This window comes from Anopheles merus, chromosome 3L (assembly GCF_017562075.2).
Source record: "Anopheles merus strain MAF chromosome 3L, AmerM5.1, whole genome shotgun sequence".
In the NCBI taxonomy this organism is placed as follows: Eukaryota; Metazoa; Arthropoda; class Insecta; order Diptera; family Culicidae; genus Anopheles; species Anopheles merus.
The window spans coordinates 33,374,390-33,389,506 of NC_054085.1; the positions used below are offsets into that span (position 1 = coordinate 33,374,390).

General features: G+C 43.5%; 1 protein-coding gene across 2 annotated transcripts in view; it reads right to left on the minus strand.

Annotated features, from left to right (window-relative positions):
• Positions 1-15,117, minus strand: part of LOC121599444 (neuroligin-4, X-linked-like) — a 143,783-nt gene that overhangs the window by 52,408 nt on the left and 76,258 nt on the right. For both annotated transcript variants that reach the window (XM_041927249.1, XM_041927248.1), the window contains 3 exons: positions 14,319-15,024; positions 14,019-14,141; positions 4,579-4,720 (listed from right to left, as the gene is read on the minus strand). In XM_041927249.1, the coding sequence (XP_041783183.1) occupies positions 4,579-4,720; positions 14,019-14,141; positions 14,319-14,612 (559 nt within the window). In that variant the 5' untranslated portion in view covers positions 14,613-15,024. The remainder of the gene's footprint in view (positions 1-4,578; positions 4,721-14,018; positions 14,142-14,318; positions 15,025-15,117) is intronic.

The following is a 15,117-nucleotide window of genomic DNA, read 5'->3' on the forward strand; positions in this document are numbered from 1 at the left end:
GAACATGCTCCTAATCGAAAACAACATCACCATCATCCTGGCACCATCATCATCATCATCATGATCGTCTCACAAGCTAGCGTCTGCCGCCAGCGTTCTCTACAGCGTCAATAGCAAACCAGAACGATCCAATCAAACCAAGCTAAAGCGACCGAGAAGCTGATTCCACGAAAGTTTGCACTATTTCCCACTACACCAAAACGCCCACTACGCTCCTCAACACATGGCTGCCAGGGAGAGCCAGCCAGGGAAGAAGTTTGCGGTTTGTGGGCGCTGCGAGCTCGTACGAGTTTTTGCCTTGAATTTTGCCCATTTATCGACGTTTGAAGCATCCGCTTCTCGTGCCACCGGCCTCATTCACTCTCTCTCTCTCTCTCTCTCTCTCTCTCTCTCTCTCTCTCTCTCTCTTCTCTCTCTCTCTCTCCGTATGAGTCATGTATTTTGCGTTGAAATAACCATAAAATATGCATTACTGTTGAAGCTGCTTGGCCGGAAAACGGCACGGTTCGCCTTCACTGCCAAGTGCAGCTCCCTAAAAATGAGCTCAGCTTTGGTTAAAAAGTTTCCCTAAACTCGTCGTTTCCGCCATTCGACGAGTGGCATTTCCCACCACTACTGCCACCGTTACAAGGGCGTAAGGTGTTGGTACAGATTTTTCACCTAAATCTAGGCAAAAAAAAAACCCCCACGCAAGCATGCACATCACCAGCCCCGTCCGTGTGACCGAGGTGGTGAAATTGAATTTACCTTTACCATATTTATTCGGTTAGACGTAATTTCATTGCTGTCGACTTTTGCCCCGGTCTCCCCCCTTTCTACCCTACTTCACTGCTCTTGTCAATGAAGGGGAGGGAGGAAGCGAATGATTTGACGGACGGGAAAGTTAATTCACTGCGATGGGTACGGCTCATTTGGGAGCTTGTTTGCCTGTGCGCTTCAATTTCCGTGCCACCTCTGTGTTGCGTTACGCTTTTGACAGCTTCCCGGTGGCGGAAGGCATCTTAAAATTTCTCAAACGCTGTGAAGGACCCTTACCATGCATGTGCCTGTAACATACATATTTACACGCACCCTAAACGTCAAGCGTTAAGCGCCACTGAAGTGATGAGATAAATTGAAAATAACACATTCAAAACAGCACACACACACACACACACACACCCAGACACTTCCTCCAAAAACGTATTCACGTACGCAAAACGGTTCAAAAATCTTTACATTCGCGCTTTTGCTTGCTACGCTTCTTGGCACATGGATGGCGTACGGATGATTTATTTTGCGAATTTTATTACCAAGCGTTCATAAATCGAATTGCGTCGCTGTTCTCTCTCTCTCTCTCTCTCTCTCTCTCTCTCTCTCTCTCTCTCTCTCTCTCTCTCTCTCTCTCTCTCTCTCTCTGAACCGTGGGTGGGTCGACTTGTAATGAAATTAAACGATAAAAATAATGCACACCCACACACACGCACGCAAACAAACTCAAACTGATGTTGTGGACCACCATTACGAGATTAAAGAACAAACCGATCAACTCACACTCCTGCACTCCATACGCATCGGTGGGCCTTTGTGATGTATTTGCCTGTTCGTGCGCAACTGCTCACACAATGAGGAGAAAATGCATAAACAGCAAAATCGAATCTCTTTGCCTTTGTAAAGGTTATCGGTTTGATTTTCGGTCGATTGCAGTGAGCATAAAAGCGGGGATCGTAACATTGCTATCTCAAATACTGTTGATTAAGGAAAATAAATGATTCGGAGGAAAACATCCTACTCATTTCATCCTTTTTTTTGTTTAGTTTTTAGAAAACATGAATTCTACTTGTTCACTTAAATTGTGATCACCTCTGGATGCCCACAACGAGAGCGATTCAGGCTCATGAACATGTATCCTTTAAAACAACGTCACACTCATCGTATCTTCTCATGCCATGTATTCACCAAGAAACAAGATACATTTTGGTTTACCACCATCATTCGATCCGCCCGATGTCGCAAAACCCGATGCGATACGCTCGTTAACGGTCCCGCTCTTCAGCAACCAGCTGCACACCAGGCTCTAATCTCCCTTTTCGCAAGCCCCTGGTGACTAATCTGTTTAAAGCATCGTAAAATTAGGTTCGAAGCTTCGCCCCACTATTTAGTCGACATGGGTAAAGCGGTAGCTCATCTGATAATGACCACCTTTTCGCCCGGCCTGGCCCTTGCCAACCAAACTCTCCAGTTGGCCATATATCTGCGGTTGATGACGGGGTGTGCCCAACCCGACACGGGCAATAGTCCCCGCACGGGAGCTTAATAGTGGGACAATAGATTAAATTTTATAACTACAATTATGGCGCTACGTCGGGGCACCGGCGCAACCCCCCTTTTGATGGGGGTTGCGCATTCGCAGTTCCGGGCCGGTAGCGCCGGTTTCGGCCGGAGATGTTAGTTGGCGGGTGCTGTGTACTTTATAATTTCCCACGTTTTGATAGCTCCATTTCTTTGGCATGTGGCAAGGTGGCACTTTTCTTATCGTGCGCCTCGGCCGGGCAGGGTCTTAATGCTAGGAAAGGTGCTATTATTTTCTCGTTTCTCACATCATCCTGCCAAACAGAGGCATTCAAATTAAAAAAAAAATCGTATTATTATTGAGGTGTGCGGGGGAAACAATCTACAGCAGTGATAAGGAGTATTAGTTTTGAACCGATTTAAATTTATAACCGATTGTTTAATTGAACTGGGTTTGGATCGAAATTGGACATTTTGAAACAATCTACACTGTCAAATATATTTCACATGCTTGGTTAAAAATATTGCCAAAAATATTGGTGCAATCAGCAACAGTCTTCTTTACTTTATTAATGACATTAATTCAGCAATTATAACACAATCAGGGACAAGATAATGTAAGATACTATGTTTTTTTCATATTTTCGATTAAAGCTTGTGAAAAATGAGCTAAGAGCTGCAGCGGTGAAAGCTTCTTATGTGCTGTGGTTACAAATAAATGTTTTCTATCCGGAATAAATCGTTGCTAACAGACGTCATTTGTTATTTTATATGCTTTCCAAATGATCTTTTTGGTCATAAAAAAACAATCTTACAGTTTATTGATATCTTAGCTTTCTCTATCCAAACTAACGGTTAAACAGATAATTTTAGCCGAAATTTTCAGTTAAAACGGTTGAACCGAGATCAAAGGCAAGATCTCAGTTGTACGAATTCCGGTTACTTTAACCGAGATACGGCAAAAAAAAATTAAAAGTGTATGAGGCGTATCCTATTCTTATAATCGACGTTGAGTTGATGAATTTTGTGTGTTCATTTGTAAGGTAAAGTTCACTTTGGAGTTGATTTTCTCGACTCGAATCGAATCGAGTTTAGAATGACAATTTCATGTGATAAAGTGCAGAAATAAATTGAAAATGCTTGGAAAATTAGCAGTGCTACTCCAAATAGAGCTTTTTCAATTCTGACTGGGTGCACTAGATTTTCTAATTTGATTCAACTGTCAAATATATGAACGGCACCGTTTTTTATTTGTTAAATTCATCATCAAAACATAGTTCTTTCGGTAAAAAGAGTAGGCAGTCAATAAAAATAATGCTTTTGAAATAAAACTAACAGTTAACATAGCTTTTATCAACCCTCTTTAATCATTGTTTTACGGTACAAAAACAGAAGTATGTACGAAGTATGAAAACACGTATCAACGAAAAATAAGCTCAAATGAATAGAGTATAACAAGTCAAGTAAATGTACTTTAACTTGTAAGTGTAAGCTGTTGTGTAAGATTTTTAAGTTGAATGGTAAAGGAGTTATCAAACATACCGCTTTTGCAGCAAATATTCAAATGAACGGAAAATATTTTTGAACCTCAGCACGAACTCAACTTTGAAAATGTATAGTTCAGTCCAACAGTGCACCATTCCAACAAACACCAACCACTACCACCAAGTTTCGCCCTGAGAACAATGTCAACTGCTAACAAACAATCATTGTTCAACTGCATTCTACTTTTAAAAAAACTTTCAACCGCCCGTACTTTACTACCGAACGTCCCGCCCCATCCCGCCGCGAGCGTTACTTTGTACGTCAAAGTCAAGGCAACTTGTTTGGAGTTGGCCTGCGATAAAGTTGTTTGTTCAGTGTGCTCCTGAGCTGCTGACCTCATTTCTCTAAGCGGGATGCAAAAAAAAAAAACACTATCCAATTCCGCTCTACCAACTCGCCACACGCTCAACCGAGGTCAACCAATCTCACCGAACAAACGGCGATGAATATTACAAACCATAACCTTACGGTTGCTAGGGGAACAACTCTAAGAAACCTCGAAATGTTCTCGCCGTCTCCCGGCGTTGTATTTTGGGCTAAGCAAAGGCTGTTTGTGCTGCAGCAGTACTTCCTTCCAGTCCGAGGGTACCTTATAGTGATCCAATTTATGGTCGATGAGTGCGGAATTTATCACCCTCCGTTCACAGCCAGCCCGACAGGGCGCGGCCAATCGAATCGGCGACTTACATGAGGTGAAGCTACGGCTGGAATTGCTGGCAAAACTGATGCAAAGAGAAGAGTGCGACAAAGACTGTAGCTTACCACTTCCGGGGACGTAAATGTTGAGCGTCAGACAGTCCTCGCTCTGGTTCGCTAGCAGTGGCTGCAGTCGCTTCAGATGCTGGTAACGCCCCTTCGGCATCGAGAGCAGTGCCGCCGTCCGATTGCTGATGTCGGGGAAGCTCTGCAAAAGATGGTAAAGCGTAAAGGATTAGCGACTGTCGCTGGGTAACTACAGTGAGAGAGAGAGAGAGCGTGTGTGTGTGTTTGTAACAAGCATCAAGCGAAATGGGAATGGGTAGAAAACATACACATATATGAGAGTTATGAACAGCCATATCCTGTCCGGGGTATGGGTACGACACTGGTGGGCAATGCTGCAATCTGCTCCTCAGACGGCAAGGACTCGATGATAAAACGGTGCCCCGCGGCCACTACCGGCTTAATGGAAATGTTCAATTTGGAAAAACGAACTACCGAGACAGACCGAGATGCCGGCTGACGGTGCCGGCAGGCACGGTTGCTGATGTCACGAAGCGTGGCCGGGCTGCAAGCGCGCACACACACCGATGGAGCCAAAGTGCAATTTGCAGTTTCTGGTTGCAGTGATTTACTGACCGGGTTGTTCTTGGTTCGTCCTTCGCTCCTTGCCGTCGAGCGTTGGCTCCCGAAAAAGGGATAGATTTTAAAATTGATCCCAAAATCTGAAACCCGTCGAGAGGGGCCCCTATTTGCCCCGGGAGGGAAAGAGAGCTCGAATGAAAGGTCTTTCGATTTGGGATAATTTTCCCCACAATCAGGTTCTTGTTTTTCGACCAATTTGCAGCACGAGAACGTAACGAGATGATGCATCATCTCGAGTTGTGGTTTTTGTTTTTTTTTTTTTTTTGGCGCGTTCGGTTTGCACCACGGTGAGGCCAAGGATTGTGAACGACGATGGATTGTTGATTGCACTTAAGCAGCAGTCTGGTAAACAAACCAATCTGTTTCGTCGAATGGCCGGGGCGCTGATCGAGTGGGATTTTTGTTTCAGCGTAGGAGCGTTTACCCGCCGGGGATATTCATAAGTGGTCTAGCGACCCTCGAGCAGGGTTAGAGAGCGGTTTGGTCTGAGTCTGAACCGCGGTAAGCCGGGGGTTTGTTTGCTGATGTTTTCAGCTTTACCGACTGTTTATCGATCAATTAGGAGAATTTAATTAAACTGAGCCCGGCGTTGAAAGGGTCACAGCATAATGTATTCCACGAATAAGAAGGTCGTCAGCTTTAACAAAGATCATTGGATTTGTCTTAATTAAAATGAGGATTGACACTTTGATGTCAAGATTGTCCACGCTCGATATTTGTGGAAAAGTTTGTGTTTTTTTGCACCTAAACGTATACTTCGATTTGGAGAAACATTTACAGGCCTATTGTATACGTCGAACGACTGTCCAATCTGTCGGAAGCTCCAGAATCGAACCGGAGAATATTTGGTACCGTATTCGCCGTTCAAATCAATGAAGATTTTGTCGACTTTTTTGTTCTTATTCCAGAGTGACTGGCGCGTTGACGTTGACAATGTGGTTAAATGATACCATATTTTTCTGTCATTCAATTCGTCACTTAATGATCTGTTTGAATCCCATTCCAAAGGCATGATTAGGTTAATTTGGATCCTAAATTAAAGTTGCTCGAAGGGTGCATATGATAATAGGTCCACCAATGTTCTGAAAAGTATCTTACTGTCCTTGGTAAGCTTCGGAATAGCCTTACACACCAACTTTTGAATAATGTGTTTACTATCTATAGCGTTTGCTTTTATTTAGCATTAATTATTTTAGGTCTAGTTTCTTGTAGAAATTTTAAGACATTTCAGGTTACTGGAATCAATCAAAACTGCTTAAAATCATAAATTGATGTTATATTACTTTAACTAGCATGATCTAGGGATTTTTTGCACAATTTATACAGTTAAATGTAATATCCAAATAGACCCACACATCCATAAAAACCTTAAACACATCTGCCTTTTTGCATGGTTATTTCTTGCATCGGTATGCCCGAAAGTGATTTCCAATTCAACGGACCTAGAGTAATCGTAACGAAAGCTCACACACACGCTTTCATCGAAAAAATACACACCGAAACCAGTAGCCAAACGTGCAATATGCACAGTGATAGAAAGAGAGACAGAGACTGTGCGTTTGCATTCGGGTAAGTATGCACTGTGCACAACTCTTTAACTCAGACATTCGAGAACATGCAGCCATCGTTGGATCGTGGTCCGTAAGCAGCGCCCTTGGCCACACATCTGCATAAAAACGTACAGTTCATTTCTTTCTGTCAGCATTCCGATGATGAAAGCTAAGGAACGAACTACAAACACTCCTTTTTTTCTAGCAGCACATATAAGACTTCAAGGCAGGAAGAAACCTCCGCACCATAGCATGCCAGCGTTCTGCGTTCAGATTATTGATCGAAGGAAGGTTTAGGTTGTGTGGAAGCCCGTTCTTAAATGGAATTCCGTTCCCTTTTTAGCAGCAGACGCAAGCATCTGCATCCATGCTGTGGTAGAACGCATCGCATCCAGCAAGCACCACCAAAACCTCCTTAAATCCACCCCACTAATACACGCTCGCAGGCACACTTTTACAGGCTTTGCGTGTTCGGTTTCCGGAAAGGTTCAGCTCTTCAGGCGCAAACCTCTGCAGTGATGCTTTCTCGCAAGAGTTGGCAACTTTCTACGAGATCATCGACCCCCCACCTCTCGTCCCACCATAAGAAAAAACCGCAAGCATTGGACAGTGAAGCAGTTTGAAGCTGGCTGGCGTTCCGCTGGATAAGGATGAGGTCAGGGCAAACTGGTCGGAAAATTGGAAACTTCGTTTTCCGCAGTATGCACTTCACTTTTATCGAAATTAAAAACCGATGACGATGCTGGAATCTCTCGAGCCGCTGCTTCAACCGACCGTACAGGATCGTCTTCCCATTTGCTCGGTTGGCACCACCGTCTGCGGCATGACACAGCGTCCGCCGACCCGGCCATCGCGCCATCGGTGAAGTAATATTTGTAACGATAATGAGAAAAATTTTCACTCTCGCAAAACTTATGATGGTTTATCGACGGCTGTGTGTGGCGCTACGCCCATTGCCAGCCTCTCGAATTGTTACTTCAGCTTCTTGAGCGAGGCTGGTGTGCCAATAAACACGCCCATCCTACACTCGAGCAAATGACTCTTTATCGGCACACGTTTCTGTGCACTGGCACCTTCAGCCTTCGACACACACACAAACACACACACACACACATTATCTGGAAGATACTCTGAGTCGCCAAAACTCGTCATCCGCCGCACGCCGGAAGAGCGGGCGTTGAGTGATGGATGAATATTGACTTTTATCCCGGGGGCCATCTTCGTATGTTTCCAGGCGCGTGTCCTCATGGAGGCGAAGTGAACGATATCGATCAAGCTCTGGCTGAAGGACGACGCAGGAAAGGTGTCATAAATGACTTGTCTGAGGGAAGGACGTTCCATCCTGCACGTACTAGCGCAACTCGATTAGATCCTCCGGCCCGTCCGTTTGCTTTGCCGTTCCGATTTTTCGCAAACGTGGCCAGTTAGGAGGTACTGCTCAAGTGTTCTTTCCAAAGATCCGGCCAAGTGTGCTTACTGTGCCACGAGGGAAGGTGGGATGAAAACTTTCCAAACACCAATCCACTGCTCCACCGTTTCCGTATATTGATCATCGTTTTCCTGCCTTCGGTTCGGTTTGGCTCAGCGCACGAACGAGGAAGCAGCGGGTAAAGCCGTTCCAGCAAGTGCCTTAGTTAGGTAAATGGAGAGGAATGCTCCTTGCCGATGCCGATGGCGTACGGTGGGAAGAAAGGAAGAGTTTAAAAGATTATCTGCATCCATTCGAGAGGTGTCGTTTGCTGCACACATACACGGCGAGGCACTGCGATGTGTTGGGATCGTACGGAAACAATTCTCGCCCTGCAGATAAGCGTTTGGTGCGGGACCGTTTCGGGAAGAAGGCAATGAGAAGCAGAACCAGCAGTAAAAAAAGAAGTGCCACCTCCTCCTTGCTTCGTTTGACGACCGGGGGAAATAGCTTCAATAATTGAAATTGCAATATTACCATCCCGTAACACATGATTTTGTATGCGCGATTGCACAAGGGCGCAAGTGGGAGCAAGTGTGTCGAGAATGTACACTTTAGAGGGTTTGAAAAGACGCCATGTAAGAGTGAAGCCAAATTATTGATCCACGAGGAACACTATCGAGTAGACGTAATGGTAAACAGTGTAAAGAGAGTTTAACATACATTTTTTGAGTACATTTTGGATTCGCGTTTGGTGAGAGTAGTGTTTAGGAGAGTGGTCTCCAATCTGTGGTCCAGAGGACCACTAGGGATCCCTGGTTCTCCGTGATCCGAAAAACTGTACAAAAATCACCAAAACTGTATAGACACCATTGAATACGTAACATTAATAGTTTAGAATCTCCGAACCCTTTTACTCGTTCTGTTAATAGCCATGCTTAATCAATCACACAATTGATAGAGCGTATTATAAAAGAAAATTAAACACGTTTTAACAAACACAGAGTTTCCCACGATTTATTGGTCAGTTCCCATGATTTTTTGGTGCGTTCCCACGATTTTTTAATCGTATCCCATAGATTGGGATTGGATCGTTCCTATAATTTATTGGTTTTTTTTCGATTGGATATCAATACAATTGGATTAAAAAATTCTAGGAAACGACAAAAAATTGCGGGAACGCACCAAAATTTAATGGAAACCAAGCAATAAATCGTGGGAAACCCTGTAAAAGTTAAGCCCGAGGAGTGTAGTTTGAAGACCCTAGATCTAGAGCAGTGTATTTTTGGAACAACTTTGAACTCAAATTTCAAAACTAATTTGAAAAAAATAACGAAACAAATAATTTGATCAAGCAGATTTCCTAATCTCTCCATCTCAATCATTGTTTATTTTATATTTTGTTTACTAAAAGTATTGTACGAAAATTAAGATAATGTATATCTCACAGTTTACTCGCTTTATTTTGCTTTCAATCTTATTTGCAAATTTGTGTCTGCAAATACTTGACTTCTTTAAACGAAAGTAACCGTCTTGTTCTTCGCCACCTTCCTGCCAAAGAAAGAGTTGGTGATGAAAATTTCATGATACTTCAGTTTGCCATTTTTATCGCTTGTACCCCTTGCTACCGTCCGTCCGTTTTCCATCCACCTCCAGCAGCTCCAAGCGTGCACCGCTTCGATAGCCTTGAGGCCTCGTTTGTGTTGTGGTTATGGAAAACAGGGGAAAATAAAAAAGTACAAAGATGAATAAAAATGTCATCTTGCTGCCGCTAGCGCCACCCTTACTAGTAGGTAGGCCCCTAGTCACCCTGTTTGCAAATCTTCTCTGTCTCCGTTGCAGCGTAACCAAACCAGCGTTTGCCTTTAATGGTTTCCCATTTCCTTTTGCCATATGCGAGACTTGTAACGAGTGTTGAGTAAAAAAGGAAGCTGGCAAAACTTTACCTCCGGGACTGGTAGAGGGCCACCATACAAAAACACCCACCCACAGCCATTCGTTGGCAAAAGGACCGAGACTTCTTCGAGCAATTCGCTCATCAGTGCAAACGAAACGGTGTCTACACATGTGTGGATGACTGGGTGTGTGTGTGTGTCTTTATGAAAGAGAAAAACCTGGTAAAATATTGTAATGATTGTGTCGAGTTCTGGGCCGGTGCCCGGGGCCCGCATCCCATCCCCGTTGGGGGTGCCTAAGAAAAGCAAGTACCACTTCCCAAACCGGGTACGTTTGGCAGCGTTGCCCCGTTAAACGTGAACGTGTCGGTCGTTGCACGGGATGGATATACCGTTTACACACGATGTGTGTATGAGAATGACTCGTCGCGCCATGCCACCAGGCAAAAAAGGAAGGGAAATGGGTCTGACGATGATGTGTGCGAATTAAAGCGGAAACAGATGGGAAACGCGCAGGCAAAGACAGGACAGACCGGCAGCTGGTTCCATACCTCGGGGCACTTTCGGCATTTTCCTACACCCGAGCAGCTTATTTTTCATTAGCCATTTGTCGACAATTTAATGCAACGAGTGTTTCCTGCCTGGCTGCCTGTCGGCGACCTTTGCCTTTGGAGCTCGTTTCGCGTAAGCAACGGTTTTGAAGTTGCCCACGTTTCGCTGCGCAGTGGTCGTCGTGTTCGCCCATACTTCCACACCAAACTTGGCGGCATTTTGTAAAGTCATGAAATTGACCTGAATTTTTGACGAAGCAAGTGACCGAACGCTGGTCGGTGTTCCCGCGAGACGGCAAAACTTTGCTCCCATTCGAGATTTAACTTTTTCCTGTTGGGTTTTTTTTGTGTTCCCCGTGGAACAAATTGCTTTTCCAAGTGGCTCACACGGTGTGCTTGCAATTTGTTAGCTAAATGATTTATATTATTGAGCGTACCAGCTGGTCGGGGAGTTGTCGTTTTTTGTTCTAGCAGTTAATTTCTTTACGACAAAGCATCGAATGGAAGCAAAAAAAAGACTCTTTGCACATGATACTTGCAGCAAGCAGAAAATGCTTGTATGAAATGTAACCTAAGCTAATGCACTTGTTTCCTTTCATTTTTAATTTATGAATTATTCAATGCGGAAAAACTGACATGACGTAATCCTTCGTTGGATGAATGGATGACGTACGTGAATACTATTTTTGGCTCGGCAAAATTAATCTCATGCACTCGGGAGGATTCAAGTTGTACACTTTCCTGTCGAGCTGTTTCACAAAGCAACAAAATGTTGGACTACAGTTTATGGTGGTTAAGTTAGGGAAAAAAGGCAGTATTACTCTTCACTCGTGCATTTTTTGGAACAGAAACAATAGTGAGGCCATGGTAACCATGGTAGCAGAATAATTTTGAATAGTGCTCATTACATCACAGTGCTTAATATTTAATTCAAACAAATAGTAAAACGATGATAGGAAGGATTATGCTAGTTTTTTTCTTGTTTGTTTTGGTTGTTTTTATGCAATCATAAATGAGTACAACTCAAGGGAAATTTAAATAAAACTTGTTATTTACTTGTCTCATTTCAATTTCAATAAGAATAAAAATTGTAAGGAATTCAATCATTTTTTTGAATGTATTCAATATGTTTTCTCTGCTATTAAATTATTGATAACATCTTCTAATCATAGCTTTAAACACTGCAGTACAACATTTAAATCATAAACAACCATGCGCCTCCATGATTTAAAAATAGTTTTTCATTATTCCTATTGGATCATGTTTTGTTTTCACTCAAATTTATTCAAATCAAATGCAGGCTTTATTTGTCCTAAGAGCTATTTCAATTAAGCATTAGTCACTTGAACACGCAAACAACTATAAGCAAAAAAAAAAATTATTCGCATCTATCTTAAAATGAGCAGCTTCTTCCAGATTTAAAAGTACTTCGCTATTTTACCTTCATTCACAATCAGTTTCATAAAAAGCAGCGCAAGCAAATTACGCAAAAGTAAACTCCCTCTCACACGATTGCACTTTATGCCCACCCGATAAAGCTCCAGCGCTCGTTCGCCCACCACCAATGCAAAACGACAACCAACCAGATTGCACCGGTGTGCCCGGGAGACGGTGAAAAAATTATGATATTAATTTCCTGAACAAGTGCCGCCAGTGCACATTAAGCACGAACTGGCGCACACACAGTGGACTAAAATATTTCACTATTGAATTGAAAAAAAAGGGCCCTGCTGTCCTTGGACGGCAGTGCAATTGCCGGTTGGAATTTTGCTTTCCTTCCTTACTGGTACTTCCCTTCCCGCCCTTCTCGGGGGAAAAAAATCCATAAAGCTGAGCAAGTCTGGAGCAGATTGAAGCCTTCAAAAAACGGCACACTTTATTGCGGTGCAATCCCTACGCTCGATGTAAGACAGTTGGCGAGCGAAGGGCAAAGAGAGAAGCAAAACAAAAAAACGAGCTGACTCCATCTTGGTGAGGAAATGGAAAATGATGCTGACCATCTTTCACCGGACGACCGGCGTAAGTGCAATGCGAACTGTGAGAGTTACTTTGGCACCAGCATTTGCTAGAATACGTGGCGTTTTGAGCAATGGGGTGAATTTTGTCCTTCAGTGGCTGGTTGAGAAATTTGCCGGATAAGTGGGACAATTTTTATTCCGTACTTTTGGTTGGATTTGGATTTTTTCCCATTTTTTATTTTTTACTTCTTTTCCAACGCTGTTGTAAACCCATTTGCCAGTAGTGCTGAAACGACGATGATGGTACCATTTATCATCTACCAGCACGGACTGCAATCACGTCATCAGTGCGTTGAGGCAGGCACCGACCGTTGGACCGCCCTGTTTCGGTGCCCCTCGCAGCAGGACGGCAAACGTGCGCCGAATGCGAGAAACGAAATCGTCTCATCAGCGACCATTAGGCACGGATTTGATGGCGTGCGTGCTGGGCGCCTTAAGTCAGCCGGCCATTTACTTTCCATTCAACGCCGGCAGAACTGGTAGATAATGGGTTTATTGAAAAATTTCCTCTCGTGAAGCAGGCACACTTTTCCGCTGAAGAACGGTTCCTTGCTGTGTTTCCTGGCCACATCATTAGAGAGTAATTGATTATTTTACATAGTTGCGCTTGTTTTGAGACCACTGAACATGAATAATAGGTTTGGGTTGTGTTTTCAGCGGTTTTGTATCCAAAAGCTTGCTTTGATAGAGGTTATGAGCACTTGGAGGAAATATATTCGCATATGAACTACCATGCGTCTCCATTTACTATGAAAAAAGGACTTTTAATTGCCCCTTGCATGACCTTGTCTTTTCGTATTACAAAAATTAAAACAAAAATGTAGAACAATTTTGAATTGAAAATGTATACGATAAAAAATACATACTGTCGGATTTAATTTATATACTAGTATACCTACTAGTAGTATACTTTACTAGTAAGGTACCCAAAACAAAGCATTAATGCTTCCAACACTCAGAAAATGTATACATGTCTGAGAAAATAAACCAAAAATACTGAAATCAACATTGAATTTCAATTTTAATTAAACCATTTTTATCAAAAATCATGTAAACTGCTTCTTTTTATTTATTTATTATTCAGGAGGAACATTATCTTATTTTAAAATGAATCGTAATGTTATGGAGCGTGAATGTTCCAATTCAAAAGGTTATCTGAATCTAATTTATCTTAATTTTTTGCAAGTCGTAGAGATTAAAACTTTCGCATGAGGCTGGATTGCTATTGAATAATTTTATGAAAAGTACCAGGCACCTCCATTTTCATTAATTACCCACAAACATTTTAATTTCAAACAAACATACCATTGAATTATGTGAATAAACTTAAACTGTCAGTTGAATCATAAACATTTTAAAAGCTTAAATGCATCAGTCACTTGCTTGTGCAGCTTAAATCAGTGTCAGAAACAGTAAATCACGTATGACAAACTTACCTGTGGACACACCGAACCGAACGTATCCGCTAGCTTCGTTCCCTTCCACGGCGGCAGCTTCTTGGGTGGCTCAAAACGTAAACTTCCAATCGGAGGGGTTGCGTACGGCACTGCTTTAAAAACCTGTTTGGAAAAAAATTACGGGAAAAAGAAAGCAGCACATACACTAACCATTTCACACCTTACGGCTACACTCTGCAAAACACTGCTTTCGCTCAAAACCGTTCCCACACACACACACGCGCGCGAGGGCGTGGAACACTGATCGAACACGAAACGTGCACCGTAAATTCAATTTACCTCCACTGGCTCGAGGTGCTTGGAGTTGAGCTCGAGAATGACGCCCCGAATGGCGCCCGACTTTGTATCGACGATGCGGGAGCTGTAGCGCGGTCCGGCCCGGGCAGGAGCGACGGCGAAGCTGCAGGCACACCACAGCACCCACAGCCAGATCGTGGCACGGGCTGGGACGAGTTTTGTTTGCAGCACGAACCCCGCACAGGACGTGACACGGCTGCTCACCTCCGGTTCCGGCTGCTGCTGCTGCTGACGGTCGTGGCGGTAGGATCGCTTTGGCCCATCGTGGGCCTGCATTGTACAGTGCGGTGAACGAATGGGGGAACATTACCGGTTCCCCACGTGAGGATCGGCCATTCTACACACGCGACGAACAACACGGTATGGGGTGGGGCCGGCTAGGATGACGGCAAGCACCTGCCCCACTCGGCATGCCGTTCTTATCCGGCTCGCGAGCGGGCCAGTAAATTCGACGGATTCAATTCACGGGTGCAATTAATATTCCTTACTCGGTTGCCAATTCAATTCCACCCGTACACCGAACACTGCATAATGGAGTAGAAATTATTTCTAGACGGTTCCACAATTCACTTTCGTTAATCTTTGCACAGCACCACACAGATAACATACACCGACTGAAGAATGCAAATAAAAACAGGCAGTGTATAATAATTCCTTTTTCCTCAGTCGATGTTTAAGATGATAAAGTCTGCAAAGAAAAATGACGTATAAGGGTATCAGTAAACATAGTAAATACAGTTGGATCATATGACGATCATGAGTCAACGCTATTGGAACCGGA